This window comes from Elgaria multicarinata, chromosome 3 (assembly GCF_023053635.1).
Source record: "Elgaria multicarinata webbii isolate HBS135686 ecotype San Diego chromosome 3, rElgMul1.1.pri, whole genome shotgun sequence".
In the NCBI taxonomy this organism is placed as follows: domain Eukaryota; kingdom Metazoa; phylum Chordata; class Lepidosauria; order Squamata; family Anguidae; genus Elgaria; species Elgaria multicarinata.
In genome coordinates, this window is record NC_086173.1 from 97,255,358 (window position 1) to 97,282,234 (window position 26,877).

Consider the following 26,877-nt stretch of genomic DNA (forward strand, 5'->3'; position numbering starts at 1 on the left):
GTCTAGGGTTGGGGGGGGGGCGGCGGGGGGTGATCAGGGACCCACCCACCAGGGATTTCATGTTCTGCTGACTGGGGAGTCGAGTGTGACGGACTGTTGTGTATGAAATTATATGGGTGCAGATGGATCGTGTACTATTGTGAGGAGGGGGGGTTCTTTCTGATGTCCGAGAGTGGCCATTTGCTATTAAATCCTATTTTACAGAGTAAATTCCACTGTCTTAAACACCAGAATGACAATCATGTTTGCATCCTAGCCTCCCTTACCCTTCATTGCTTCTTCGATGGCTTGCATGGGATCTCTGCAATCTGGGTGTCAAGAGTAGTAGGCACAAAGCGGCAGCAAGTGTTCCTTCACTGTGACAGAGATGCTACGATCTTGTTGAGCGCTCCCCACTTCCCTGAGTGGTAAGAAGCTCTGGGGGCAGCCCTTACTGGATTTGACTTGCCTGGGAGGGACAGCTCAAGCAGAGCGCAAGTAAAGGCAGACAACAGAAGCACTCCTTAGAATAGTTTTACCTCACATGAGGCCTCCAGAGAGAGGCAGCTCCAGATAACTCCAGCATACAGCTCAGCACTCTCTCTACGTGTGTGTGTGTGTGTGTATGCATCTCCCAATATCTTTTATGCTATTTCACGTGCATACCACCCAAATTATAAAAGCAACGAAAAGAGTCAGCAAGGTTAAAATCGTACCTGAAAAGCTTGCAAAGGTCTTGTGCTTGATGCCACAAAGCTGGTAAGTGGAGGTTTCCACAACTAGGATGCCACCACAAAGCAGGCCCTCTCTCTGGTAGCCATATGGAGGCATATTCATTCATTCATTTATTACATTTATGTCCTGCCTTTTTTCCTCCAAGGAACCCAAGGTGGCATACGTAATCCTTCTCCTCTCCATGTTATCCTCACAACAACAGCCCTGTGAGGTAGGTTGGGCTGAGAGTCTGTGACTGGCCCAGAGTCACCCAGTGGGTTTCCATGGCTAAGTGGGGACAAGAATCCGGATCTCCCGACTCCCAGTCCAACACCTTAGCCACTACACCACACTGGCATAAACAGGGAAGGCGGTGATGGTGCCTAGATTGGATGGGAAGGTGCATACTGTTGTGGAGCCATGCAAGAGGGAAGTCATGCCGCCTTTTTGCATGGATAGAGGAGCAGTTTGTTGTAAATACAGGATTCTGATCTCTAGTTGTTTTGCGCATCATCACAGAGAGTCCTGTGGGTACCTTTTGAAGGTGAACAAATGTAGTGTGACATAAGCTTGCATGGACTAGTCTAGAGCCCACTTTGCTAAATGCATGCCAGGGTGTCCTATGTCAGAGGTATATGTATCCGTAGGTACAGATGAGACCCAAGAGTCAAGCGTGCGGTCAAAAAGCCATGAAATGCAAGGGGGATGTCGCATTTTTCTTTGCCGAGCCCAAATGTATACAAGAATGCTGCAGGTACTTATGTGCCTAATTGTAAGCTGTTAACTGCACTGGATTTATTCGAAAGAGAAGCGATAAAAAAAGAAGATATAGAGTGATGCTGTTCTGAAACATGGACCAAACCTCTTTAAAATGTAAGCCATCTGTCAGGCCCTCAAGAGAGGGGTGGGGTGTGTGTGTCTCTTTCAGAATGAGTGAACTCTGTTAACCGGCAACATTGAACACATGGGAGCGGGTGGAAGGATTTCCCGTTGGCGCCATCTGAGGATAATAACGGAGCCACTTCCTGCTTCACTTCACTAAGCAAATCCAGATGTGCTCTTTGAATAAAAGCTGCGTGCAGCTTGCTGTAAACAACTCCAGGCCTCGAGTCGAAAGGATGGTGGGCCTCGCGCTGCCAAGGCGGTAGCTGAACCCTGTGGTTCTAGGGGGAAGCTCAGCTTTAGGAATCCATCACAAAACAACGCATTGGACAAGCCCAGGCTCCCAAAATGCATTGTGTGAGGCAGGAGGGTGCGAGTCACTCAGATGTATTAGTTTGGTCTGATCTGTAGGCAGGGGGGCGGGGGAAACCTAGTTCTCTCTCTCTCTCTCTCTCTCTCTCTCTCTCGTATAAGCAGCAGCAATGACACTGTTTGGGAGCATATGCAAAGTGCACTTCTACTGAGCCAGATCTGGGAGAAACTGAAGCATGCATTTCGTTTCTTCATTACTGGGATGTTTAGCATAATTTTCTTCCACATCCTGGATGACAATAGGAGTTTGCAACTGGTCTAGAGCCCATTCCCAGAGGCATCAATGCTTGGTAACATGCCAGTGAGCATGCGAGCCAGCCTTCCCCAACCTGGAGCCCTCCAGTTATGTTGGACTACAACTCCCAGAATCTGCCACCTGGCTGGGAGTTGTGGTTCTACACATCTGGAGGACACCAGGTTGGGAAAACTGGTAGGAGCTGTTACCACAGAAAACCCCTGCATCTGAAGTAACGTGGCAGTTTTATCCATGGTGTTTGATCCTGTCTATTCATATATGACTGTTCGATACTGCAATCATCACATGTTGAATGTTTATGTGTGAATCAACCTTTTGCCTCAGATATTTACATTTTTCACTTCCAAGACTGTTGGTTTCACAAAAGACTTGAATTAATTTCTGTATTCCCTGTGTGTCTATGATGTTATTATTTATTTATTTATTTATTTATTACATTTTTATACCACCCAATAGCCGCAGCTCTCTGGGCGGTTCACAAAAATTAAAACCACAAAAAACATCCAACAGGTTAAAAACACAATTACGAAATACAGTATAAAAAGCGCAACCAGGATAAAACCACACAGCAAAGTTGATTATAAGATTAAAATACAGAGTTAAAACAGTAAAATTTAAATTTAAGTTAAAATTAAGTGTTAAAATACTGAGTGAATAAAAAGGTCTTCAGCTGGCGACGAAAGCAGTACAGTGTAGGCGCCAGGCGGACCTCTCTGGGGAGCTCATTCCACAGCAGGAGTGCCACAGCGGAGAAAGCCCTCCTCCTAGTAGCCACCTGCCTCACTTCCTTTGGCAGGGGCTCACGGAGAAGGGCCCCTGTAGATGATCTTAAGGTCCGGGTAGGTACATATGGGAGGAGGAGTTCTTTCAGATAACCTGGCTCCAAACCGTTTAGGGCTTTAAATGTCAATACCAGCACTTCGAATTGGGCCCGGACCTGGACTGGCAGCCAATGAAGCTGGAAAAGGACTGGCGTAATGTGATCTTGCCGGCCAGTCCCTGTTAATAACCTTGCTGCCCTATTTTGTACCAGCTGAAGCTTCCGGACCATTTTCAAAGGCAGCCCCACGTATAACGCATTGCAGTAATCCAAGCGAGAGGTTATCAGAGCATGGATAACTGTAGCTAGGCTATCTCTGTCCAGATAAGGGCGTAGTTGGTATATCAACCTAACAACCAGTGTCATGTTACACTGACTTGTATTTTATGCATGTTTAAAATTTAACCTTTTCACACGTCACACCCAGCTACCATGCCCATCACATATGTTACAAAAGCGGCGGCATCCCCCATGGGGTTTTATGTTATGTTTCTCTGTGGACAATCATTTGCAAATGTGACTTTATTTTCATCAGTAAGAGGCCCAATATGTTTTGAGCTGTAAACGTGGCTCTTCCGCAGGGCAATTAGTTATATCAAGGTTTTTCTGTTGAAATAAATGATTGTTATCAATCATCACTGCAAAGCAGATCTCTTAATATCTCTAATATTAAGCAACAATTGATTTTTCTGGGAGAGGCAAGCAGTCCTAGGTGTAGCTATGCACTAGCTTCATTTACTACTTTTTTCAGCATGTTTAGCTGGAAGTCCCATTGAGTTCTATGGAACATATTCTCAAGGAAGTGTGCTGAGGCTCAACTATCTCATGACCTGCAGAGCCTAATTTGAATGTCAGCAAACCCCTCCCTTCATCTTGGGACTCTGAACATGCAGACACTGGCTGCATTCAAGACAACACGATAGTCAATGGTGGGGTAATAATCAACTTGACAGTTGTTTATCTAGGGGGTACTCCCCACACATCATGATAACAATCAACTGTGGTGTGGATTAAGATCAGTGTTGAGTTGACTATTAGTCCACGCTGAGTTGACTCCCCCATCCTCTCTCCGTGCCCTTAGTCCTCCTGCTAGTATCCCATCAGCCATTGCTGTCAAAAATCTATCCTGCCAGCTGGACTAGAGTGGTAGCCACCGCTTTGCAATGCCTTAAGAACATAAGAAGTGCCCTGATGCTGGATCAGACCAAGGGTCCAGCTAGTCCAGCACTCCGTTCACACAGTGGCCAACCAGCCATCGGCCAGGGATCAGTGAAGCAGGACATGGTGCAACAGCACCCTCCCACCCATGTTCCCCAGCAACTGGTGCACACAGGCTTACTGCCTCAAAAACTGGATAGCACACAAACATCAGGGCTAGTAGCCATTGATAGCCTTCACCTCCAGGAATTTATCCTTGTGACTCTGTGACTGACGAGATACTTATTCTACTCCAGATACTTAAAAGAAGGTAAGTTAGTATCTTTATGGATCCTAGCAGAGCTGGAATTACTGTCAAACCATGTGAAGGAGTCACTCTGAGGCAGAGATTCCAGAAATGGAACCATTTTCTACCTCCCATCTCTCTGTGTTTTTAAAAACACCACCCATAAAAAGGGTGTGTGTGTAATTCTGACTTTGTTTCTTTAGGTGCAGAAATGCCTGTCATTCTCCCACTTAACTCCATGATTTAGTGTGCACTACAGTTTCTGTTTGCTGGCAGGTCATAGACAAGCTTTTGGTTGGACTATGCAGCATTATCTTACGTCCTTTGAACTCCATGACCAAACAGCTGGCAAACCAGGGGGCTTTCACAGCTGGCATTCATGAATACTGTAACTGTAAAGTTAACTACCTACCTAGAGGAACTGTGCTCAGAAAGCTGTCAGTTTGCTATTGGCACAGTTTTCCTGTTGGTTTAAAATCAATAATTTCTTGATAAGTCCCCCATGTGCATATTTGCCAACAATTGAAACTCCAAAGGAGGTAGCCGTAAATTCCACTTACCTAGAAGTCTGTGTGCTCTATCCACAGTGGCTGACCCTTGACCTATGTTGAAAGTAAAGCTAATAAATCTAGTTTAGGTATTTATGTATTTGCATTCATTTAGATTAAATGCCTAAATCTTTGAAGAAAGGAAAAACACCAAGAATCTGTAGATGTTCAAACTAAATAGTAAATGTAACATCTCCCCACCCCCACCCCAAATTTTGTTGTTGCTGTTGTTATGTCTGGTCTAATCTACAAGCTCAGCTCTTTTAAAAGTATATTTCATCTTTTAAAAATAATGATATTATTTAGGAAACTGAATTCTAGTAGCAAACTCGATTCTCTGAATGCCATCACTGGTGTAGCCAAAATGGCAACCTCCATGCCCAGCTGGGAGGTATCAGCAGAATTGAAGGAACCCCAAGATTAGACAATTAGATAAAAAAAAGAAGTGGGGAACACATACATCCTGATAACCCAATGAAGACTGAGCATGCTCAGTGGCCACTGAAGAGAAAATGGGGGGGGGGAGTATCTTGGAAAGGGGCGTGACTGGAGGGCACCCAGTGCAACATTTTGTGCAGTTCTGACGTGTTTCAACCTATACTGGTAAGTTCCTGATCTCTTCCACTTCCCACCCCCCAAACTATATGCAGACACAGCACATTGCTTAGAGAGTTTCTGTGGTGATAGGAGGCGTTGAGGTTTATTTTAAAAGACAACAATCTGCAGATTTGCCAAAAATAATCTTAAACAAAAAAGATTAACAGGGAAGTGAGCAGAGAATGGGGGGGGGGGTCACAGCGATACTCTGAGTAGCAGAAGTTGAACGCCAACATTGCTGTGGTTGGGAGGGCCCAGTAAACAGGAGTGTTACTAGTCACTTAAATACTTGGGGCCCCAGTCTTTCCATTGGTATAAACGGGTTTTTTGTTCTAAGTATAAATGCCATGTGGAGAGTGAATTTTGTGGGGCCACAGTGCACAGGGAAAGGTTAACCCTTTCATCCTTATGACTACCCTGGAAATCCACACACACAACCCACATTTATTGCAGCTAGCTTTGGTGGGGAGAAAACCAATTGGCACCAATGGAAATATTTCTTATAAGTTTAATTGTCCTGCAGGGGTGTTGCAGCATATGGCAAGGGGGCTTAATTCTTCTCTCCCAGCTGCAGTTTCCCTTGAAAACCACACCCTGCCTGGCAATTAAGATGGGGGAGGACTCTTTCCATTGGCACCAATGGACACTTAGGGTTTGGAAGAACAGATCTAGAATTGTGGGAAATAGATTTTGGGCAAGGCCCCTGATGGTAGGTCTGGAGCTCGCTGACCCCTTCACCAACCATGCCCCCCAGTCCTTCAAAAAGAAACGAAACTGGTCTGATCTTTTTAAACAGGTTTCTCCTTTTGACAAAGCAATCAGTTGATAGCACTTGAGATTAACAGGACTTAAAGTTTTCTTAAAGGAAAGAAAACTGGTATATTTTATAGGAAGATTATTGCCAACAGGGGTTAGAGCAGTAGATTTAGGCCAGGGAGTCTTGGGTTCAATTTTTTACTCAGTCATGAGTCTCACTGGTGTTGGCCTTGGTCCAATCAATATCTCTTAACCTAACCTACCTCACAGGGCTGGGTAGAACCATATGCATCACCTTGAGCTCCTTGGAGGTAGGGTGGGATAAAAGTATAACAAATAAATCTAGTTGTTTACCTCCCACAGAGAGAAACTTGGCAGTCACTTCTGGTTACGGTATCAAAGCCAAACACTGCTCTCAATTTTCTTTGCCTTGGTCTTTTTCTCCTCTCTCTACACTGGAGCAAAAGCCTCAAGCAAAAATGCTCTTCTTTGTCCCACTAGCTGAGAACCTTTAAATGATAACAATGCCAGGTGATAAGGATTTTGGAGATCTTCTTGGAAGAAACTGGCTTCTTTCCAGATTCAGATTTTAGCACTGTTTATTTTTACGAGTTACAAAATCTGTACAGCATATTTGTCAGCCCCCTTCTCAACATGAGCGAAGAACTGTTTATGCCCGGGAGCTGTGAATCACTGCATTCTGCCTTAAATAGAAGAGAAAGTGACTGGAGATTTCCACACAGAGGGCGGTTGAGAAGTTGCCTTATTCAGCCACAAAGTTGCTTTGGCTCAGTGACTTCCCCTGGCTTTATGCTGGGTTTTACTAGTTACCTAAAGAGGCAAGTCATGAAATACTTGCACGGATGTTCTCAAATGTCCTTCAGAAGGAACTGGCGTGCGTGCATGTATGTCAGGAGCTCCAACTTTTCTGGGTCAGTGGGCCTATTTGGAATTTTGAGAGAATGTCAGGGGTGTTGTCACAATGTGGCTGCCATGGAGAGGGGCGCGCGGGGGCCCATTCATAAAATGGCTACCATCGTGGGAATGGTTGGTCACAAACGCTCATTCGCCAGATTGCAAACTGGTGACATTAAAAGAGAAGTAACTTGCCCAAGAACGCAAGTACAAGGCAGAGGTGGGGGGGTCTCAGCAAGGACACACAAAACCATTCTTTTGAACCAAAATAAAGAGGGCAGGACTTCACTTCGTAGGATGCCAGTCTCTAAATTAAATTTATAAAAACATCTGAAGAAATAATAATTTAAAAAGTATCTGGTGGAACAGGGAGCCTGGTGGGCACCAAGAGAGCTGTCCACGGTTATATTGGTGCCCACAGGCATCGCGTTAAAGACTCCAGATGTGCGTACTGGTTTCATACACTAGACTCTCGTTCACTCCATTCTGTGTAGTGATGTTTTCTTTACAGTTTTGTGTACTAGCAAGTAGAAATGCTGAAAACTCATGGAAGCTTTCATGTGTGTGAGCAGAATGGGTTTTTTTCCCCATTAGCAAGTTAAGAATGACAGTCATGGCTTTCGAGGATATAAAACTGCAACACTTTCTACAACATAAATAAATCTCTAAGAATATTGTCCTAAGCTCTTCAGTCAAAAAGGCTCTCTGAAGTGACATGCAGATCAATAAAAACAAGGCAGACATTGCCCTCAGGCTTAAAATCTAAAAAGACATGACACAGAAGGGAAAAAAGGATAGGGAAGGAAAAAGAAAACTCAGACCCCAATTCTTAATGTTTATGGTTCTTTTAATGACCATCTGTGGTGGAAATAGGCTGCTCAGAAAACCAAACCATAGGACCATTTGGTTTTGAATCTAGGTGCTTCTGAAATGGAGGCAGTGAAGCATAATCCCTTTCCTCCTCCTTTTTATTTTGGGAGTCTTTTTGTTTTTCCTCCAAGTTTCTGGGAGAAGTGCTGCCTGATAATGGCTACAGCAAGAAGTATATAATTCATTTTATCAGGTAATGTAAGCAGTTGCGTGAGGGCAGGGGGGAGTAATTGAAGGCATACGACCTGAACAGTGCAAGAACTTGGTGCTGCTCATAATTTCATCCAAAACCATTCTTTCCCTCTTAGAAAAACATTTCTCATGGCACGTTGCCCTAGGAGTGCAAGCATATGAAAACAGAGCTGGCACAAAACCTAGATCAGGCTGAACTTTTGTAGACAGGGCAATATATGGTATTAAGAAGCCAACAAGCAAAAGGAAAGGTTGGGGTAATCTCCATTACAAACTGAGATTTCTTTGGAAGCTGGTTTAACTGTTGTGGCTCCCACAAAGAAACTTCGGCATTATCGTTTTCTCTGGTGCTGAATGTTCTTGGTTAGAGAGTTCTAGTCCAACTTTCCCCAAACTGGTGCCCTCCAGATATGCTGGACTGCAACTCCCATAATTCCCAACGGTTATGCTGCTGAGGAATTATGGGGGTTGCACCAAGTTGGGAAGGCTGACCTAGTCCTTTCACAGAACTTGATCCCTGTGTTTCCTGGCTGAGGGCCATGATAGTTATGATTGAAACTAGTTCGTAATGTGTAGAACAGATGTACAACAGCTTTCCCCAGAGCCAGCTCAAGGGTTTTTCCCCCACCTCCCTGAGGCAGACACAGGGCTGTTTCTTTGGGGTGAGGGTGGGGAGATAAACAGGGCAGCTGCCTTGGGCAGCAAATTCTGAAGGCACCAAAATGACTCCCACAAAGGTGGTGGCAGCACTCTGACTCCTCCCCCACACTGGCCACCTGCTCATGCTGCCCGGAGAACCTGCATGCCCACCCAATCCTCACTCTGTGGACTCTCTCAGAGCAGATCGATTGGGCAGGCAGGCGCTCTGGAGAGCTAACCCGTTCAAAATGCTGTGGATGAAAATACAATGAGGTCTGTTGTTGCTGTAGCATAGCGCTTGATAGTAATGAGAGCAAATAAACATTTATGACCTGAAATAGCATTCATGTTGGCAATGAAAGATGGGAAGAACCATGCCCATGTTGGCTGGGAATTATGGGAGTTTCAATCCAAAGCATCTAGAGGACACCAGGCTGTGGAAGCAAATGACTATACAGCATGATGTCAGCTCTGCTCTCTGTTGTCAGCTTCTGCAGGGGAAATTACTGCAAATCCAAAAGTAAAACAGAAACACCTGTCGCTATCACTGGCTTGATGAGGGGATAGGCATGTGCCATCTGGCTTGTGAATGCCCAACATGATGGCACAGCAGGATACTGATAACCCAGGAAGTACTTTGGTCACCAGAGAAAGCTGAGCCCACAGAGAGGGATCATAGCTTAGTAGTACAAAACATGCAGGTTCCAGGTTCGGATTCTACATATTTCCAAGTTAAAAGGATCTTGCATAACAGGACTAGGAAACTTTTTCTTGGAGAGCATCTTTCAGTCACAGCTGGAGTGGGAGAACTTATGGCCCTCCTGTTGATCTTGGACAATAACACTCATCACCCCTGGCCATGCTGGCTGGGGCAGATGGGAGTTGGAGTCCAAGAACATCTGGAGGGATACTGGTTCCCCACCCCTGACTTAAACCACTGATCCATCTAACTCAGGTGTAGGGTAGCTTTATATGTAGGACACCTGGAAACATTATTCCTAAACTGAAAGTGTGTGTAAGGAGTGGGACTGTATCTCAGGGGGGAAGAAGGTTTGCATCCTTTGCGGACTGCATTATTTATACTGCCTCCATAATTCTGCTTAGTGAACTACTAAAACATTAGTACAGGCTACTGTGGCAGTGTTGTATAGCATGGGAGGTGGGGGGTGCGCGAGGTGGGATGCATTGAATAAGCTTTCCTCCAGTGTCCTGAATCCTTCCCCCAGTGTGGACATGACCTTTATTTTCTGCTGCCACATTTAGTTACAACTTCTCACTGTAGGTAAAACTTCTCACCTTAGAGAAGCCGAGTGTACACAGGGCTTAAATTGCTCGGCCCTGCAATCTGGTTTCAAGCATGATTGCAAAGCAAATTTCCCTCCAGAACGAGTAACCGTAAAGGCAATCCCCATCAAGCATTTTCAAGAGAATGTACACATATTCATAAGACTGCAATCCTATGCACACTGATGTGAGAGTGCGTGAAATTAATGGGGTTACTTCTTTGCAGTAAAACACACATACAGAATTGGGCAATCAGAATGAGCTCTGCATGTCCCTGCCTCCCAAGTGGCTTGGCATTTCTGCATAGGCAGTAGTACTGCCACGGTTATCATGAAAGGTAGGGCTGGACGGGCACCTGCAGAAGTCCCACACCAGCAGGGGCCCACTGATTAGAGCCCCTTAAGTTGCTCCTCTTCACCATTGCGGCCTGCTTGTTCCCCCGCCTGTCGCTCTGGCCCAGAAAACGGTGGTGCTGGGAAGGAGGAGCAGCCCATGGCACTGCCTGCTTGCCCACTGGCTTTCTGTCCATCAAGCACGCAAGCAAGCCGCAGCAATGATGAGAAAGAGCAGCGGGTGACCACGGAGGGGAGAAGGTAGACGACTCACTGAAGGTGGGGGGGGGCGTTGAAGGGGTCATGCCCAAAGAGGCCTGCAGAATCCGGGCCCGGCACTGATTGCTGTTCACCTCTTCTGCTGGGGCTTCGAGAGCGCAGCGCACCGGGCAGACGCCGAGCAGTAGCCGCAGCAGCAGCGTAACGCTCCACCCTTCTCGGCATACCTCTGGCAAGGGGCGACAGGGGGCGCCCTGACGCCGAGTAGGCGCAACTAGCACGACGCATGCGCTTTGGGCCGGCAGCGTGCTTGGTGGACGGGGCGGGAGGAGAGGGGAGGGCTCTGTGCTGAACTGTGAGCGGGCGGAGTCGCGCAGCCCGGCCCGAGAGAACGAGCGATATATAAGGCGCGCGCTCTTTCCCGGCGGCGCTGCTGCGGCTGAGACAGTGCGGCGGCGGAGGGCGATCGGTAGTTCCGCCCTGCTCTGAGGAGGGGTGTTGCGCGGGCCCTGCAGGTATGGATCCCGTTTCTGCCTAGGGCTGGAGAGAGAGAGAGAGGCAGCAGCTTTTTGGGGGGAGCCTTGGGGCGACTGGCCAATAGACAGGGCAGGCGTCCGGGTGACATGCGTCTCTCTCCTTTTCCCTATCGCGTGCCTCAACCGTGCCTTAGCAAAGCAGTTCCCGCGTTCAGACGTGAGCTTCCCCGAACAAGAGCTTGAGTTGGTGGTGGAGGAGGAGGAGGGTGGGTCGGTGGGTTGGTTGTACCTTCCCTCTCTATGCTTTCTCGTGCATCTCCCTCCCCGCCCTCCCTACCCCAGGTATGGCCGGGTACCTCATGCCCCCTTCCCTTGTACGTGCCATGGTCGTTTCACTGCTTTGGCCGGAACTGGGGGTCGATGCCAAAGGGCATGGCCTTTCATCCCGACTGGGGCAGGCGGGATGCTCCTGCTCTTCTGAGAGTCTGGTATATTGCTCATAGTACCAGGATGTAACTGGCGTTGTCAGCTTCCCGTGACGGGTCAGAGCAGGAGCGTCACATTTTGTGGGAGTAAGTGCGGCTACGTGCAAGAACCCTGCGCTCCTCTCTGGATTGGGAGAAGGGGCCCGATGCTCTAGTCCAGCCTTCCCCAACCCCTGCTCCAGATGTGGCTGACCACAATTCCCACCATCCCCCCACCATGGCTATAGACTCCATAGTATGAGGCAGCGTGGGCTGCTCACCGAGGGTCTGAACTTGCTTGTACCTCCCCGTTAAGGTGCCTTTCTGTACATCTATTCCTGTCATTCATCTAAAACTGCTTCTGAGCTGCTGTAACCTAATATTGCAGCATGTTTGGGAGCTCTAAATTCCAGAATGGCTGTGTGAACAGCATTACTCTCATGGTGGGATCTGCCCTGGTTGTTTTCGAAACAGCAAGCTTGCTTGTCCCTGGGCGTTTGAATTTACAGGACTTTAAAATTAAGTGTCATGTTCTTGATGTGCCTTTTTGTTCTTATTGCGGCTTCAAGAAGCTTATGCAAGAGGGAGATGTCCTGCCATGCACTAGGGAGCTTCATGGCCCTGCGTTTGAGAACCGTCTCTTTGTGGTTTGGATAGACAAATGGAGCTTCCATGTTTGCAGACAGTATATCTTTGATTACCAGTTCTTAGGGACAAATCGCAGGCTTCCACAGGCCTGTGGCTAGCCACTCTCAGAAATAGGATGCTAGCCTAGACAGTTCCTAGCTCTAATACAATAAGGCTCTTCTTATTTATTTATTTATTTAATTTATTTATTTATTAATTTTTATACCGCCCAATAGACGAAGCTGTCCGGGCGGTTCACAAAAATTAAAAACCAAGCAAGGCTCTTCTTCCATCCGCCTAAAGGAGCCTTCACTAGCCTGGTACCCACTAGATGTGTTGGGCTGCAGCCCCCATAATTCCCAGTGGCTGTGCAGTCATGGATGTAGCCATGGACTGGGAGTTGGGGACATCTGGAAGGAACTGGGTTGGGGATGGCTGACCTAATGAAATTGTGAGGGTTTCTTCTTAGTAGCCTCCAAACCTTCTTTTTGTCTGTGTGTTTAGAGAAAGGATGGTTGGTAACAAAGGGGACAAATTTATCTGGCTGTTCTACATACCCCATTAGCGTGTCCCTTTACTCCATGATCAGAGACTAAGCAGCACCTATCACTGGTGTGAAGGGACTTCCAAGTCAGAAGAGGAGACAGCTTCTCAGGTGTTTGGCTTTTTAGATCTCTCAAGGATAGTGTGGCTTGCGCAGGTCTTTTAATTCAACTTAATTTAATTAAAAACAACAACAACAACCAGAAACAGGATTAACTAAAAGGAGTTTCTTAAGGAGCTGGTGTGCTTGTGTGTGTGTGTACGGGGTGGGTGGGGGTAGTGCAGCATTTTCCTGCTGGGCTGGTCTATTTATTGCTCATCTAGCTCTTTCCTTTCTTTGAGGTCTTCCAGCTGAATCCACAAAACAAAAAATAAACTTGGTCATCTTCTGGAGACATGCAGGCATGTGGTAAAAGGGGAGAAATAGAGCCTGGCCCTTTGCCATAGATCTCCCTCTATCCCCACCCTCCATTGCTGCTGCCCATAGTCCCAAGTGTCCTTATTCAAAGAGGGAAAGAGGGAAGATTTTTGAGGTTTGCTAGCTAGTGCAGTTTTTAATATGGCAGCTTCCTGGGGAACTTTCCTAAAGTTCAGGGAGAGCTGTTGTACAAAGTGGGAAACTTTCTACTTGGTGACTCTCAGCCAGCCTTTCTCAACTTGATGCCCTCCAGATGTTTTGGACTACAACTCCCATAATCCCTTACCATTGGCTGTGGTGGCTGAGGCTGATGTGAGTTTATATATTTATATTTATAGTTGTAACAAGCTGTTACAGTGTAAATGTCTAGTGGACACCAGATTGAGGAAGGCTAAAAGTCCTTCCGGCTCATGTTGTGATTTATGGATGTCCCTGGCCAGTTTTTTGCTTTATTCAAGTTGCTTTATTGGAGATGAATGTTCTTAGTGTGTGAAAGGTGTTGGTGACTGCTCGATAAAAATGAGAACTCAGCAGACTTTAATTTTGGTGCTGGCAAAGCGATGGAAATGTGTCTGGGCTTTTCAAAGCTGCCGGGGCTTGCTGTGTCATTTTATTTGTAGTACGGTATTCATTTGGTTCTTCTCGCCACTTTGAATCTGGTTCAGTTGTCCCACTATGGCCTATCTCTTCTCCCAGGCATTTAGCAATATGTAATGACCGTGGGTCTGTTTTTTTGGCTCAACGTTTTTAAAGTTGTTATAGTGGTTTTAAATATATGTATTTTGCTTGGTTTTGTGGTTTTTAATCTTTGTATATTGTTTTTAAGTGTTTTTATCTTAACGTGAACCACCCAGAGAGCTTCGGCTATGGGGCGGTATACAAATGCAATAAATAAATAAATAAAAATCCTCTTCTCTCCCATTTCCTCTGTTCTTTCCTGTTTTTGGTTCATGCATCCCATGCATTAATTAGGCTACTAGTGCCAGGATGTGTGTGGTATCAACACTAGTAACACTGTGTTAACCGTCACTGTAACAAATGTAAATATATTTAAGCTTTGCCATAATTGGCATATAGTCTAAATATTTTTCTTTTTCATTTTCCTCTAACCTCACTACTTATAATCCCTCCACTCCCGGCTAAAGCCCCATACATTCTTCTATTACCAACTTCAGATAACGCTTTGAGCATCTTGTCATGTGGACTCTAGTCCACAAAAGCTTGTGGTGTAATTATGTGGGGTTTTTTTAGCCTTTAAAGTGCCACAAGACCCTCTGTTGTTTCTGTTGCGACAGACTAACATGGCTACCTCTCTGGAGTTTCTGTTGTTCTTGTCTTCCTGCTCACCAGCCACTTCCTGGAAGTGCTTAGCTGTACATGTAGACTTCGTAACCAGCTAGATTAGCTCCTTGCTTCCAAGTTTGGTCCCTTGCATCTAAGAGCAGGGAGTGGGGTAGCCTGTCTTTACTCACTAATGCTGTCCTGAATCCTGTTGCTTCTTCTTAATGCCTGAGCGCCTTGGTTTGTTCCAAGCACGGTTTCCTTTCCCCCATGTCAGCTAGTGTGGGAGTGGCAGTGTTGCCCCATTCCTTGAGCTGCGCAAGGTCTACTAAGTGCAGCCTGAGAATGCCCTGCCTGCATAACACTAGGATCCTACATTGGTACTGCGTGGCTGAGGATGCCGCAGTCTGTAGGCACAGCAGCTCCTGAGCGAGCTCTTGCTGTGAGAATGGAGGCCCAAGGCATTCCTCCTTCTGCCGCCAGTGGCGTAGGGCCCCGTCCAGGCATGTTTTGCCGACTCAGCCTGGGGAGGAGGTGGGAGAAATCAAAGCTCTGAGCGAGCCCCGTCCTAGGAGAGCACATTCCTCTGCCATTCCCATGGAGAAGGAGGCATTAAGCTCTAGACTGAAGCGTCCCAGCCTGCCGGGGAGGGATGGTACAAGCTGGTATGCTGTTGTGAGGGGTTTCTCCTGGTGTGGGGCTGCTACACCTACCCTGCCAGTCTGTCTGGTAGAAGTTGCTCTGAAGGCCCTTCCAGTCTTCCTCATTTATCCTAGGTAGGGATGGGTGTCTTAGATTCCAGTCCAAAAGAACACGTTTTTTCTGGTGGCTGTTTTCCTTCTGCTTTGCCCCAACTCCCTCTGTTAGACCCAGCCAGGAAGTATTTGACTTTTGCATCAGTTTGCCTCTGCATCTCTCCCAATCTTGATGAGCAACCAGTGGAATATGGCAGTGTCATCTTGCTTGCCTTATATAGGCAACAAGCTGCCTGGGGGAGATGGGGGAGGGCAAAGGAAGTGCTTTGTGTGTCCAAAGGCAATCTTGCCTGCTTGCTTGCTATGTGCTGGGGGTGTTTCAACAGGCATGCCCCCAAAAGTAGCTAGGTGATAGAGGAGCCTTACAGAGGGCATCTCTTCCTAGGTAACTAGGAGCAGCAGCTTCACGGCTTTGCCTCTCAGTTCCTTAGTGAGCTGACAGCTGCCTACAGCACGAGCCAGGGGGACAGAGCAGTTCTCCCCATCCAAACCCCGGGGTCTCCTTATCCATGCTTATTTCCCATATTTGAATCTCCTCTGCAGCTGTGGCAGTAAAGTCCATTAAAAATGGCACCTGGCTGGCCTTAGGACCAGTTTGAGTTGCCATTGACTGTCATGGAAGCCAGGATCTGTCTTGTCCAATTAAAAAGAAATGCCTGCAGGTCCTGGCAGCCTCTGTTCTTGGGAGGGCGAAGTCATGCAGTCTGGGCGTTGGGGGCTGGTGGGGGGCACTTAAACTGGGCTGGTGTATGGGAGGCAGTCGTTTTGAATAGGCACCAATTCCAACACTATTGTGTGAATAGGTTTGTTGTTCATGACTGCCCGTGGACATGTACACTCTAGTGCAACCTTTTCCCCAACTTGGTGGCCTCCAGATGTTTTGGATTGTGACTTCCTTCAGCCCCAGCCGTGATGGCCAATGGTCATGAATCCTGGTAGTTGTGCACCAGGTTGGGGTGGGGGGAGACCTAGGCATGAACGAAACCTATTTGCACAATGACTCCGTATGCTTTTATTGACACAAGCCAAGCTGGGCATGTTTTCAAATAAGCAAACCCAAAGTCCTATGTGAATGTGTCCTAGAGAAGACTGCTATCAACGGATACTAGTCCTGATAGCTATGTGCTACCTCCAGTAACAGAGGCAATATGCCTCTCTCTCTCTCTCTCTCTCTCTCTCTCTCTCTCTCTCTCTCTCTCTATATATATATATATATATATATACACACACACACACACACACACACACACACACACATACCAGTTGCTGGGGAACAGGGGTGGGAGGGTGTGATTGCACTGTATCCTGCTTGTGGGTTTCCCTTGGGCAGCTGGTTGGCCACTGTGTGAACAGAATGCTGGACTAGATGGACCCTTGATCTGGGTTTCCTGGGCATGGGAGCCCTTGGTTTGGCAGATGTTGTCAAACTGGGAAGACCAGCTTTGCTGGGATCTTGGTGGGATGATTCCTTTGAAGGCACCTCCTCAGTACCTTTGTAATTGTCTACTGCACCAGGATGACATCCAAAGGCTTCCTATAAAGCTGAAACCATTGTTGTGGGGGCAAACAAGAAGCAGAGGGGTGAGCATGAAGGGTGGCATGTGTCCCCTGATGTGTGCATCATTTGCAAATGTCTAGGGGTGGGTGGGACTTGCACCACTCCTTATTGCCTCTTGCTCACCCTTGGGCACTAGAGCCTTGCCTCTGCCCCAGGCGTTCTCCCATCCCTACCCCTGTGGCTTTCAAGCTAATGTTCCCTTCTCTTCCTCAGAAATGAGTGACATGGAATCGTACAAGGTGCTTCTGGATGGGCCGGCGCCATGGGGGTTCAGGCTGCAGGGTGGCAAGGACTTCAACATGCCGCTCTCTATCTCCAGGGTAAGTCGCACCCCCTGAATCCCCTTTACGGGGAATCATTGTGCTCTTCAGGCCCCTTCCCTCATGCTGAAGGATGTTGGGCAGTCCTGGTTGCTCTGTTATGTGGCCGCTACTGTAGCAGGTGTTTCCTTGGCTGGGACAATCCCTTCTTTGTACCTAGTTGTCTTTGGGTGCTTCTAGATGCAGCTTTTATGGTGGAGTCGCCCTGCCTCATGTGTGGAATTTTACACCGGGAGGTCCAGATGACACAGTCTTCAATTTTTAACGCTCCCATTTTCCCCCACCACGTCTTCCGCCATTTTTTCTTAGCAGAAAAATAATCCGGTAAGGTGGGGGAGGAGATGGAATATTACATGATGCCTTTTGATTGTGTGCCAGGAAGGTGGGCAGCCGGGGGCTTACTGTCACAAAGGGCAGAGGGACCCTGGCTGCCCACTTTTCCTTGCCTTCATGATGTAATGCGAGGGCCCTTTGCATCCAGGCTGTTACTTGATATCGAGCTCCTTGAGGCTCCCACACTCTATTTCTGGATCTGTGGCAATGATTCTTGCCTGTGGCTGGGTGGAGATAACTCTCCACAGGAAGGGGTTGTGGTAATGTGAATACATGTTCCTGCTCTTCCAAATGTGATGCCAAGAAGTGTAACTTAGTAGATCTCGATGTCTACTTCCAGAGGGCAGCCATCTGGTTTTGACTTCTCGTTGGCAGCTGATTCTCTTGGTACCTAATCAATCATGTCTCTTTCCAGATGATGCTTTCTTTAGGTTCCCTTGTTGTATGTTTATGAGCCTCCTGTTTGGGTGAGGTAGTGCTGACTTCTGTGGGTGGGAATAAGATGCACAGCCTTCTCCCCTCTGGGGGACATCTTTGGATGCCGGTAGTGATGTCCATCCCAAGATGTAGCGATGGCCACCCATTTGGATGGCTTGAAAAGGGTGTTAGACAAATTCCTGGAGGAGAAGGCTACCAGCCCTGATGGCTATATGCTACCTCCAGTATCAGAAGCAGCATGTCTATGTACACCAATTGCTGGGGAGCATGGGGGGAGGGTGCTGTTGCACTCATGTCCTGCTTGTGGGTTCCCTGTGGGCAGCGACTGTGTGAACAGAATGCTGGACTAGATGGAGCTTGGTTGTGATCCAGCAGGGCTCTTCTTATGTTCTCGTGGATCTCTACCCGTTCCAAACTGCAGTCTGTGCTGGAGCAAAAAGAAAGTTCACCCCACCCTGCCCTCCAGTCCCATCAGTATGGAGATCCACCATGCTTTCTGTTCATCTTCTTAATGCTTTATACCCGAAGGCCAAGAGCAGTGCTTGGGCAGCCTTCCTGATGCTGGCTGGCTGGGGATGATGGGAGTTTTAGCCCAACTCACCTGAAAAGTAACAGTTTGGGGAAGTCTGTGATAGAGACTTGAGGGAGGAGTAAGAGGACAGTACAGGGGAGGTGTACGCAGAGGCTCCAAATGAGGCTCGAGGTCCCGATGAACGGCGTTCTGAGCATCCCTGACAACCATCTGTTAGGGAAGCTTTAGGGTGGATTCCTGCATTGAGCAGGGGATTGGACTCGATGGCCTTGTAGGCCCCTTCCAACTCTGCTATTCTATGATTCTATGATTCATTCTGGGGTCGAATCTCAGCTTAGCCATAAACATTAGCCAGCCTTGAGGATGGCTAATGTATAACAGCCTCTATGTTCCCATCTGTAATGTAGGTTTCTTGCAGGAAAAAAGGCGAGATATAAAGGTAATAAATAAATAAATAATATAGAGGTTCTAGTGGTCTGGATGTACTAAGGGTGTGTGTGAAGTGTTTTCAGTGCAGAGAACTTGGGAGTGCAACCCGTGGCCCTCCTCTATGACTAGCCAGCATAGCCTACAGTGAGGGATGATGGGAGTTGCAGCCTAACAACCCTGGAGCGCCACAAGCTGCTTGTCCCTGACCTCGGAAAAGCACCATGAAAATACTTAACATTCTACTCTATTGCTCAAATTGGCCCCTCGTTGTTGATGGGAAATTCCTTGATGCTCCCCGCTCTTCTTTGTTGGCTTTCCTTCTGGGTGTGAGGGAGACCCTTACGGGCCTAGGCTGCCTCCTCACAAGAGCCATCCCTGACCTGAAAGCGCCCCTCTCCGCTGTGGTTTTGGGTGCTCGTGAAGCTGTCACTGGATGGCTTGCAGGCAACTCCTCCTCGGCTCGGAATTGCCTTATAAGCCTTGGAATGCTGAGCGCTGCTGATGCTGCTGACGCTTGCGGCCGCTTGGCAAAGCAGAATGTTTCCCTATAAACTAGAAGCCCCGAGGGCTACAGAAAGGCACTGTAAAGCCTCCCACCTGCCCTGTGCAAACTCATTCTGAGAACGCCCTATGTTCTGGGCCACCATCTCAGGTTGTCCCCTGCCGTCCCCAACCACGGTCCTATTTCCCATCCGGTGTGTTTTGCTGCGAAGGTGGTTCTGTTTGTAGTTCCTGCTGTTCCGTTCCTACGAAGCTGTTCTTCCAGCCCATCTCTGGGGACGCAGCTCTGCTTTCCTGCTTTGGAGTGCTTTGTGCTGAGACAGCCTCTGCTGTTTTTGTTCTCTCCCTCCCTCTCCGCGTACACACACACACACACACACACACACTTTTTTTGGTTAAAGTTTCTCTTGGCTCCTGGCCAATTCTGAACAAAGCCCCTGCCTAGACAGGGGAGAGCCTCTCTGTGGAGAGACCCCAGCTAGTGCCTCCTGCAAACATACCAGACGAGACTCGCAGCCCCCTTTTCTCTTGCACTGGCATGCTGCAGCCCGTCCCTCTCGCTAGCTGGATGAGAGCTCTCTTTGTGGTCAGGCCTTGGGAAAGCTTTCCTTCCTGCACTCTTGGGTTAGGCAGCCTGTTGCCTTCGCCACTGTGGGCCGAGGGCAGCCAGTCTCCATTGCTTAGGCCAAAGCGCTCCTTCTTGGGCAGCTGCAGGTGGTGAAGCCCAGCTGGTACTCCTGTGGTTTGGCTCTGCCCTTCTTGGCGGTTCTATCAGCATTTGTAACAGCTCTAGGGAGAGCGTTGTGCAATAATAATAACAATAATAATTTCTTACCCACCTCTCCATTTGGATCGAGGCAGGGAACAACAGTAAGTATAAAATACATAAAATACTGGTTAAAAACATAGTATACACTGTTAAAACATCCTAAAAACACGCTAAAAGCATCCTAAAATTCCACTGGATAGGCCTGCCGGAAGAGATCAGTCTTTATAGCTTTCTTAAATGCTAAAAGACTGTTAATGTGCACTGCACCACTAGACTATCAGAACCTAACTGATAGGTTAGGTCTTTTATGAGAGCTGCTTAGGATTCCTCCTCCATCTCATTGTCATCAGTTTGTTTGTACGCTGCTGCTTTTCCAAGCACCCTCACAGTGGCTTACAGCAACATCAGAAAAAAAATTCCATCATAAAATACAGGATTCTGCCTGCCCCCAGAAAAGTCACTTAACAATTACAAGTCATAACGAAATCTAAATAGTCATACAAAAAAGCTAAACATCTCACATTAATAAATATAGTCTGATATTAAACAGCCCACCAAGATTAAACAATCATACTAAAGCCTAACAAAAGAGAAATATAAATTAGCAGTGGGGACAAAGCTCCCTGCTCGGCGTCTGTGGTATGAGCTATAAGCTCTGAGGGTGCTTCCACACAAGGCTCTTACCGCACCACCCTGCCTCATTCCCAGAATTGACTTGTTACCTGTGGATGACCAGATGGATGGTCAATTACAAGTGGGTGAAAGTGAGTTAAGCCTTCTGTTAAAGGACTCAGAAGATCTCTCCTCTTTAGAAGTGGCATCCTTAATGATTTCTAGAGTTGCTCTTGGCCCAAGGTGGCTGATAAGTGTCCTTACACAGAGCACAGCTTCTCTCTGTGATGCCTTTGTTCGAGAGTGGAGATTGACTTGTTTTGGCCTGCGTGTGGAGTTCCAGGTACCTTGATAAGGAAGTGTGTCCTATAGTGATGATGCAGAACCTCAGGCCTGGGGCTCCCAGTCCAGCCCTTTGGGGCTCCCCGCATGGCCATGCTCCCTTCCTCTGGCCTTTCCCCTGACCACCAATCGTTTGGGGGTTTCCTGGCTTTTGCAGTTCTTTCTCCATTGTAAAAGATTGAAATCCCTCTCCTGAGGCTTAGTTACCAGCAGGAAGGGCTTTCAGCTAAAAGATGCTGGCAGTTTTGGCTATGCCTTTTTGCCTATGGCCCTGCTCACAACTGGAATGTTCCCTCCACCCCAAGAACTTCTCTAGAATGGAATTTGGCCCTCAGGCTGAAATGGACAAATTCCGTACTTTGGGGAAAAGTTCAGAGAAACCTAAGCAAAGCCCATAGCCCAAAGCTGGGAAACCTCTGGCCCTCCAGATGTTGTTGGACTCCAGTTCCCATTAGCCTTGGCCAGCCTGACCAATGGTGAGGGAATATGGGAGTTGTAGTTCAACAATATCGGGGTGAGTGGGTACATAGCTTCCCCAGACCTGCCTTAGCCCCTTGGTGCCTAAGTAAATGTTTCTGCACATGGGTCTTCATGGAGGGAGAGGTTCATGTTCTTTCAGCATCCCCACCCTTCCCTGCTATGTGAGTGGGCTCCAGTCCCACAATAATTGACATAGCTGACTTGTAGTGAGAGAAGGTAAGGATGCTGGGAAATGTTGACATGGACATTCTTTTCCAGTGACCAGTGCTGGATTTCTCATCTGTCTGCCATTTTGGCTGTCTTCGTCTATACGCCCCCAGGTATGAGCCAGTTTGTTTTATTTAGTGTTTCAACGTATGTTGCAGTCCATGCAGAAAGAAGAATTGCTTACTCTTCAGGTCTTTCACAGGAGCTAGAATCAAGCGATTACTTCTGTATCTCTAATTCAAGGAAGGCCAAAAGGCTTTGTCAGCCCTCAAGACCAGGGTTAGACAAGTAAGAAAATACAGCTGAGTGGGATGCTTTTGAAAAGTCTTTTATACTGTGTCCAGTAAGGTTTCATTCTGTTTTTCCATGACTTCCTAGATGTTGCAGGCTAACTATAGATGTGCAAACCTCCCTGTAGTTATGGTACTGTCAGAATTCTGCAACAGGTTAATGCAACAGGCTGGTATTCATTCAACTCTGACTACAGGCCTAGTCTATATTTTCCAGAGCATAGCACTGCTAAGCCAGGGGAATGTACAAACCTGGGGGGCTGACTTGACCAGTTTCATCTGTTGGTATGCAGTGACATTGTGGATTCCATACATCTGTTTTATTTCTTATTCCACCCTAGTGGATTTTGTGGGATGTCCATCCTTGTTAGAAATCGGATTCCTTGGGATCTGAGAAGGTTTAGAGGATAAAATGGCTCCACCATCACTCCTAGGTTGTCTGAAGTCTGTCTGGGCTGTATGACCTCACTGTCCTACAGGGACCTCACTGACAACCCTTAGCAACTGTTGGCTCCAGAGCCAAACCTGTTCCCTTGAGGAGTGATACTTGGCCTCTGCAGTTGTGAATCCATAAGCCAAGAAAGTGGAAGGAGTCATCGCTGCAGTAGTAGCCACTCTAGGCAGATTGGGTTGGGACTTTAGCCCACTACTTTCATAAAGCAGCTCAGTAGGACATGGATAGGAACCTGTGGTCCTCCCAACGTTATACTACAACTCTCATCATTCCCAGCACAGACCACAGTGGCTGAGACTGATGGCAGTTGGAGTCCAACATCTAAGGGCTACTGGTTGCCCAATTCTACTCTAGCAGGACTAGTTTCTGGCTCGGCTCATGTGATAGAAATTTGGTGGTGCACTTTTATACCCGACAATAGAACTCCAAATGATCGATATACAGGGTATATTTTGTGTGCAGGTTGCCCTAGATCAACCTTCTTCCTATCTGGTGTTTTCTAGATGTCTTGGACTACAATTCCCATCATGTCTAATGACCATGCGGACTGGTGATGATAAGAATTGTAGTCCAGCACATCTGGAGGGCACCAGGTTAGGTAGAATATCTTCCTGGATTGGAGTGATGGAAGAGGATGTGAGACAGGAATAGGGAGCTTAACACTTATCTGGTCTCCTCACCACAGGGTGGAGTACTAAATGGATTCTGACCAGTTGTAGCAGAGGAGAAGCTACCGGCTCATTAACTCAATGCCTCCAAATTAACGGTTCACGGAGTGTGTGACTGTTCTGTTCTGTGCTGCCAGGCTTCCGTTAGCTCATTGTGCACTTGTGACTTCTGCATGGCTCATGCAGACAAGCAGAAAGATGTTGTGTGAGTCACACACTGGCAAGTAGGTGAAATAGCTGGGGTGGTGACGCAATGAGGAAACTGATGTGTCGGAGTGGTCCTGCAACTCACGTACAGCTTGAAGAGACCGAGGGTGTTTTTGGTTTTGTTTGTTTGTTTTATTCCCACATATCTGGACTTGAACAAGCTGTCAGGGCTGGAGCAGGGAGGAAGATGGAGCTGAGGAAAACCTTCCCCTCCGGTTCCTGGCTCTGCCTGGAACAGCCAAATAACCTGCAGCTATTTGTGCCTACTGTCTGTGTTCAGACAGACAGGATGCACTTCTGGAAGATCCTTTGAGAGGGCCACCCTGAGGGCGGAGGAGGGCATTGCATAGGGCCCAGCTTTCAGGCGCCTGTTTCTTTGCAGAAGGATGAGGCCATGATGGGTGATGGAAAAGAGCAGGTGGGCTGACTTATGCCTGAGATCTTCAGCTGTCCTGAGGCTGAGTTCTGAAAACCAAGGAGAACTGCTGAGGTCAGGTGGAGAACGGGATAAAAATATACCCCTTGCTGTTAAAAAAGGAACAGAGCAAGGTGGGCATTGTCCAAAGAAGCCCATTGGCCAGGCCAGAGGGGTGTCTCTCCCCCCACCCCCACCACCTTCTATGTGCTGCAGTTTGGCTGTACTTGGGGCTTTTGTACCAACTTGCCTGGTCGCCCTGGAACCTGGTGCAAGGCTGCTGCTGTGCATTGGGCTTGGGGTTGTTGAAGTTTTTCCAGAGGATCTAATTCGCTAAAATGGATTCCTAATTCTCCTGTCTAGTGTTAATTTCTAGTATAGCTGAGTGGTGGAGGGAGTGCTGTTGCAGGTCTAAAGCAGGGTTCTGTATATTTTGTGCTCAAACAGATCAGAAATCTGTGCTAAGAAATGCCAAATTCTCTGATCTGTCTTCAGTCATGCAAATCAAACAAAGCTGTATAATTTTGCTGTTTTTGTTAGTCTTGATGAGGGGCAAATAACTAAAGTCCTCCCTGACCACTGGAAATCAGCTCCATTACCTCCAGCTTTTTAAGATTTCACTGGATGGTGCCTGCACCCCTTTCATCATCTCTGACCACTGGACATGCTGGCTGGGGCTGGTTGGAGTTGTGGTCTAGAAGGTCTGGAGGAGGCTGTAGCTCAGTGGTAGAGCACCTGCTTTCTATGCAGAAGGTCTCAGGTTTAATCCCTAGCGTCCCCAGGTAGGTTCAGAGTCCAGCCTGAAACCCTGGAGAGCTGCTGCCAGTCAGTGTTGACAATACTGGGTGAAATGTACCCAAGCTTCCTATATCTTTCACCAGATTGAGGAAGTCTGGACTCTATATGCAGAATAGAAGGGGGGAAAGAAAGAGCCCCGACTTTCTTGGGATGCTTGCTGATTTCTGTACCAAATATCAATTTCTGTGTTTCTGTGACATGACTACATAACACAAATTATATTATTCTGGAGTAACAACAAATGAGAGCAGTTGGAGCTGGATAATAATAATAATAATAAGAAGAAGAAGAAGAAGAAGAAGAAGAGATGTGCTCCGCTTCTAATCAGACCAGCGAATTAGAAGCGGAGCGGGGGGCTTCGCCTGCCCTTAAGGTGGAGGCGAAGAGGATTGGGGGGCCGGCGAAGCGTGGCGAAGAGGATCGAGGTGAAGGCGGATCCTTCGCCTCGATCTGGAGCTCCGTCGGAAAGGTAAGTGGGGTTTACCGGGCCCTGCCGCTGTCGCTGTCGCTGTCGCCCATGCAGCAACAGCGGCAGGGCCCGGTAAACCCCCCCTCCTCTCCCTTACCTGCGTCCATCCGCAGTCCATCGGCTTCTTCAATTGAGCCCGCGGTTCAACCAGGAAGTCTAGGCCGCACTTGCGGCCCAGACTTCCTGGTTGAACCGCGGGCTCAATTGAAGAAGCCGACGGACCACAGATGGAGGCAGGTAAGGCCCCCCTCCCCCTTGGTCCCTTACCGGGCTCTGCCGCCGTTGCCGCACGGGCGGCAACGGCGGCAGGGCCCGGTAACCCCCCCCCTGCCCTCCTCTCCTGGCCTTACCTGGCGCCACTCCCCTCCACTGCGGACCTCTGATTCGGAGCCGGAGGTCCGCAGCAAAGAAGAGCGGAGTATGGGCGGAGCAGCGCGGAGCGGGCCGATCCGAAATTTTCGGATCAGCCCACGGGGCAGAGCGGGGGGTCCATGCACACCCCTAATAATAATACTTTGTCAGGCCTCCCTACTTGGGTGTTAGTAACATGATGGTAGCTGCCAGGTCTCTGTGTTCTTCTCCTCAAGAGAGTGTTCCCGTTCCCGTTTGTTCTCTCTCTCTCTCTCTCTCTCTCTCTCTCTCTCTCTCTCTCTCTCTCTCTGTGTGTGTGTGTGTGTGTGTGTGTGTAGAATTGGCTCAGGTTTCTGTCCCATGTCTCCAGCTGAGCTGCAGTAAGCAGGTGTGCAGCTGCCCAATGTAAAGGTCACCAAAGTTTAAGAAGGCCGGGGAAGGAATTGCACGAAATGCGAAGGGTTACAAAAGGAAAAGGCCAGAGGGGTGGAGCGTGAAGGAAGGAAGCTGCTTCCCTCCCTTGGTGAAAACCAGACGCTGTTTGATATCATTGGCTTCAGGACTGAAACCCTGCCATAGGCAGGAAGTGCTTATTCCCAGGAGGAGCACTGACCATCCTGCTTTTTCTGTGGTGGAGATTGTGGGGCCTCAGCAAAGCGCATGGCTGGGAATAGACTAGCTGTCCTCGGGGGCAGGGAACTGGAGCCCTGAACTTCCTGCCTGGCCTGGCTTAATGCATGGCCCAAAGGGGATGGTAGCTTTTAGACCCACTCTATGTGTAATAAGAAGGAAGGAAGTGGGGAGGTTGGGAAGGAGTTTAACAGAGCCAGAAAATGGAGGCCTGGTGCATTTCTTGATTAGCTTTGTGGCCCAGCCTGATGTGTTGTGCTTTCTGCGCCTCTCTTTCCCTGCCATTCAGTGCTTGGGGTGATGCAGTTATATAAATTGCTTTGTCCCCCATGGGCCATCTGTGTCATAAAGCACCTGGGGTGGGAATGAGTGAATAAGAAGAGTGCCGCCTCCTCCTTCCTCAGGGAGCTCTTTCCATTTCGGATCAGACACCCCCTGTCTTCATCCTCAACAATGGAACGGTTGTTCTAGTTTCTCGACTTTCCACCACCTTATGACTGTGAAGCACTTGCCTCAAAGGCCCCAAGAAAGGGATAGGTTGGTGCGCCGTACATGTTGGGCACATTGTGCCCAATAGGCAGGGCCTGGACAATTTGGAGAGACTGTAACTGCTGTCCATCGACTTCTGTGCTTATGGCTCCCATCTGAAGGGTCAAAGGAATTTCTGACCTCCCTGCTCTATTTGCAGGAG

General features: G+C 48.0%; 1 protein-coding gene across 2 annotated transcripts in view; it reads left to right on the forward strand.

Annotated features, from left to right (window-relative positions):
* Positions 1-17,155: 17,155 nt before the first annotated feature.
* PDLIM7 (PDZ and LIM domain 7) overlaps positions 17,156-26,877 on the forward strand; it is a 42,852-nt gene continuing 33,130 nt past the window's right edge. For both annotated transcript variants that reach the window (XM_063120999.1, XM_063121000.1), the window contains exon 1: positions 17,156-17,261. In XM_063120999.1, the coding sequence (XP_062977069.1) occupies positions 17,157-17,261 (105 nt within the window). In that variant the 5' untranslated portion in view covers position 17,156. The remainder of the gene's footprint in view (positions 17,262-26,877) is intronic.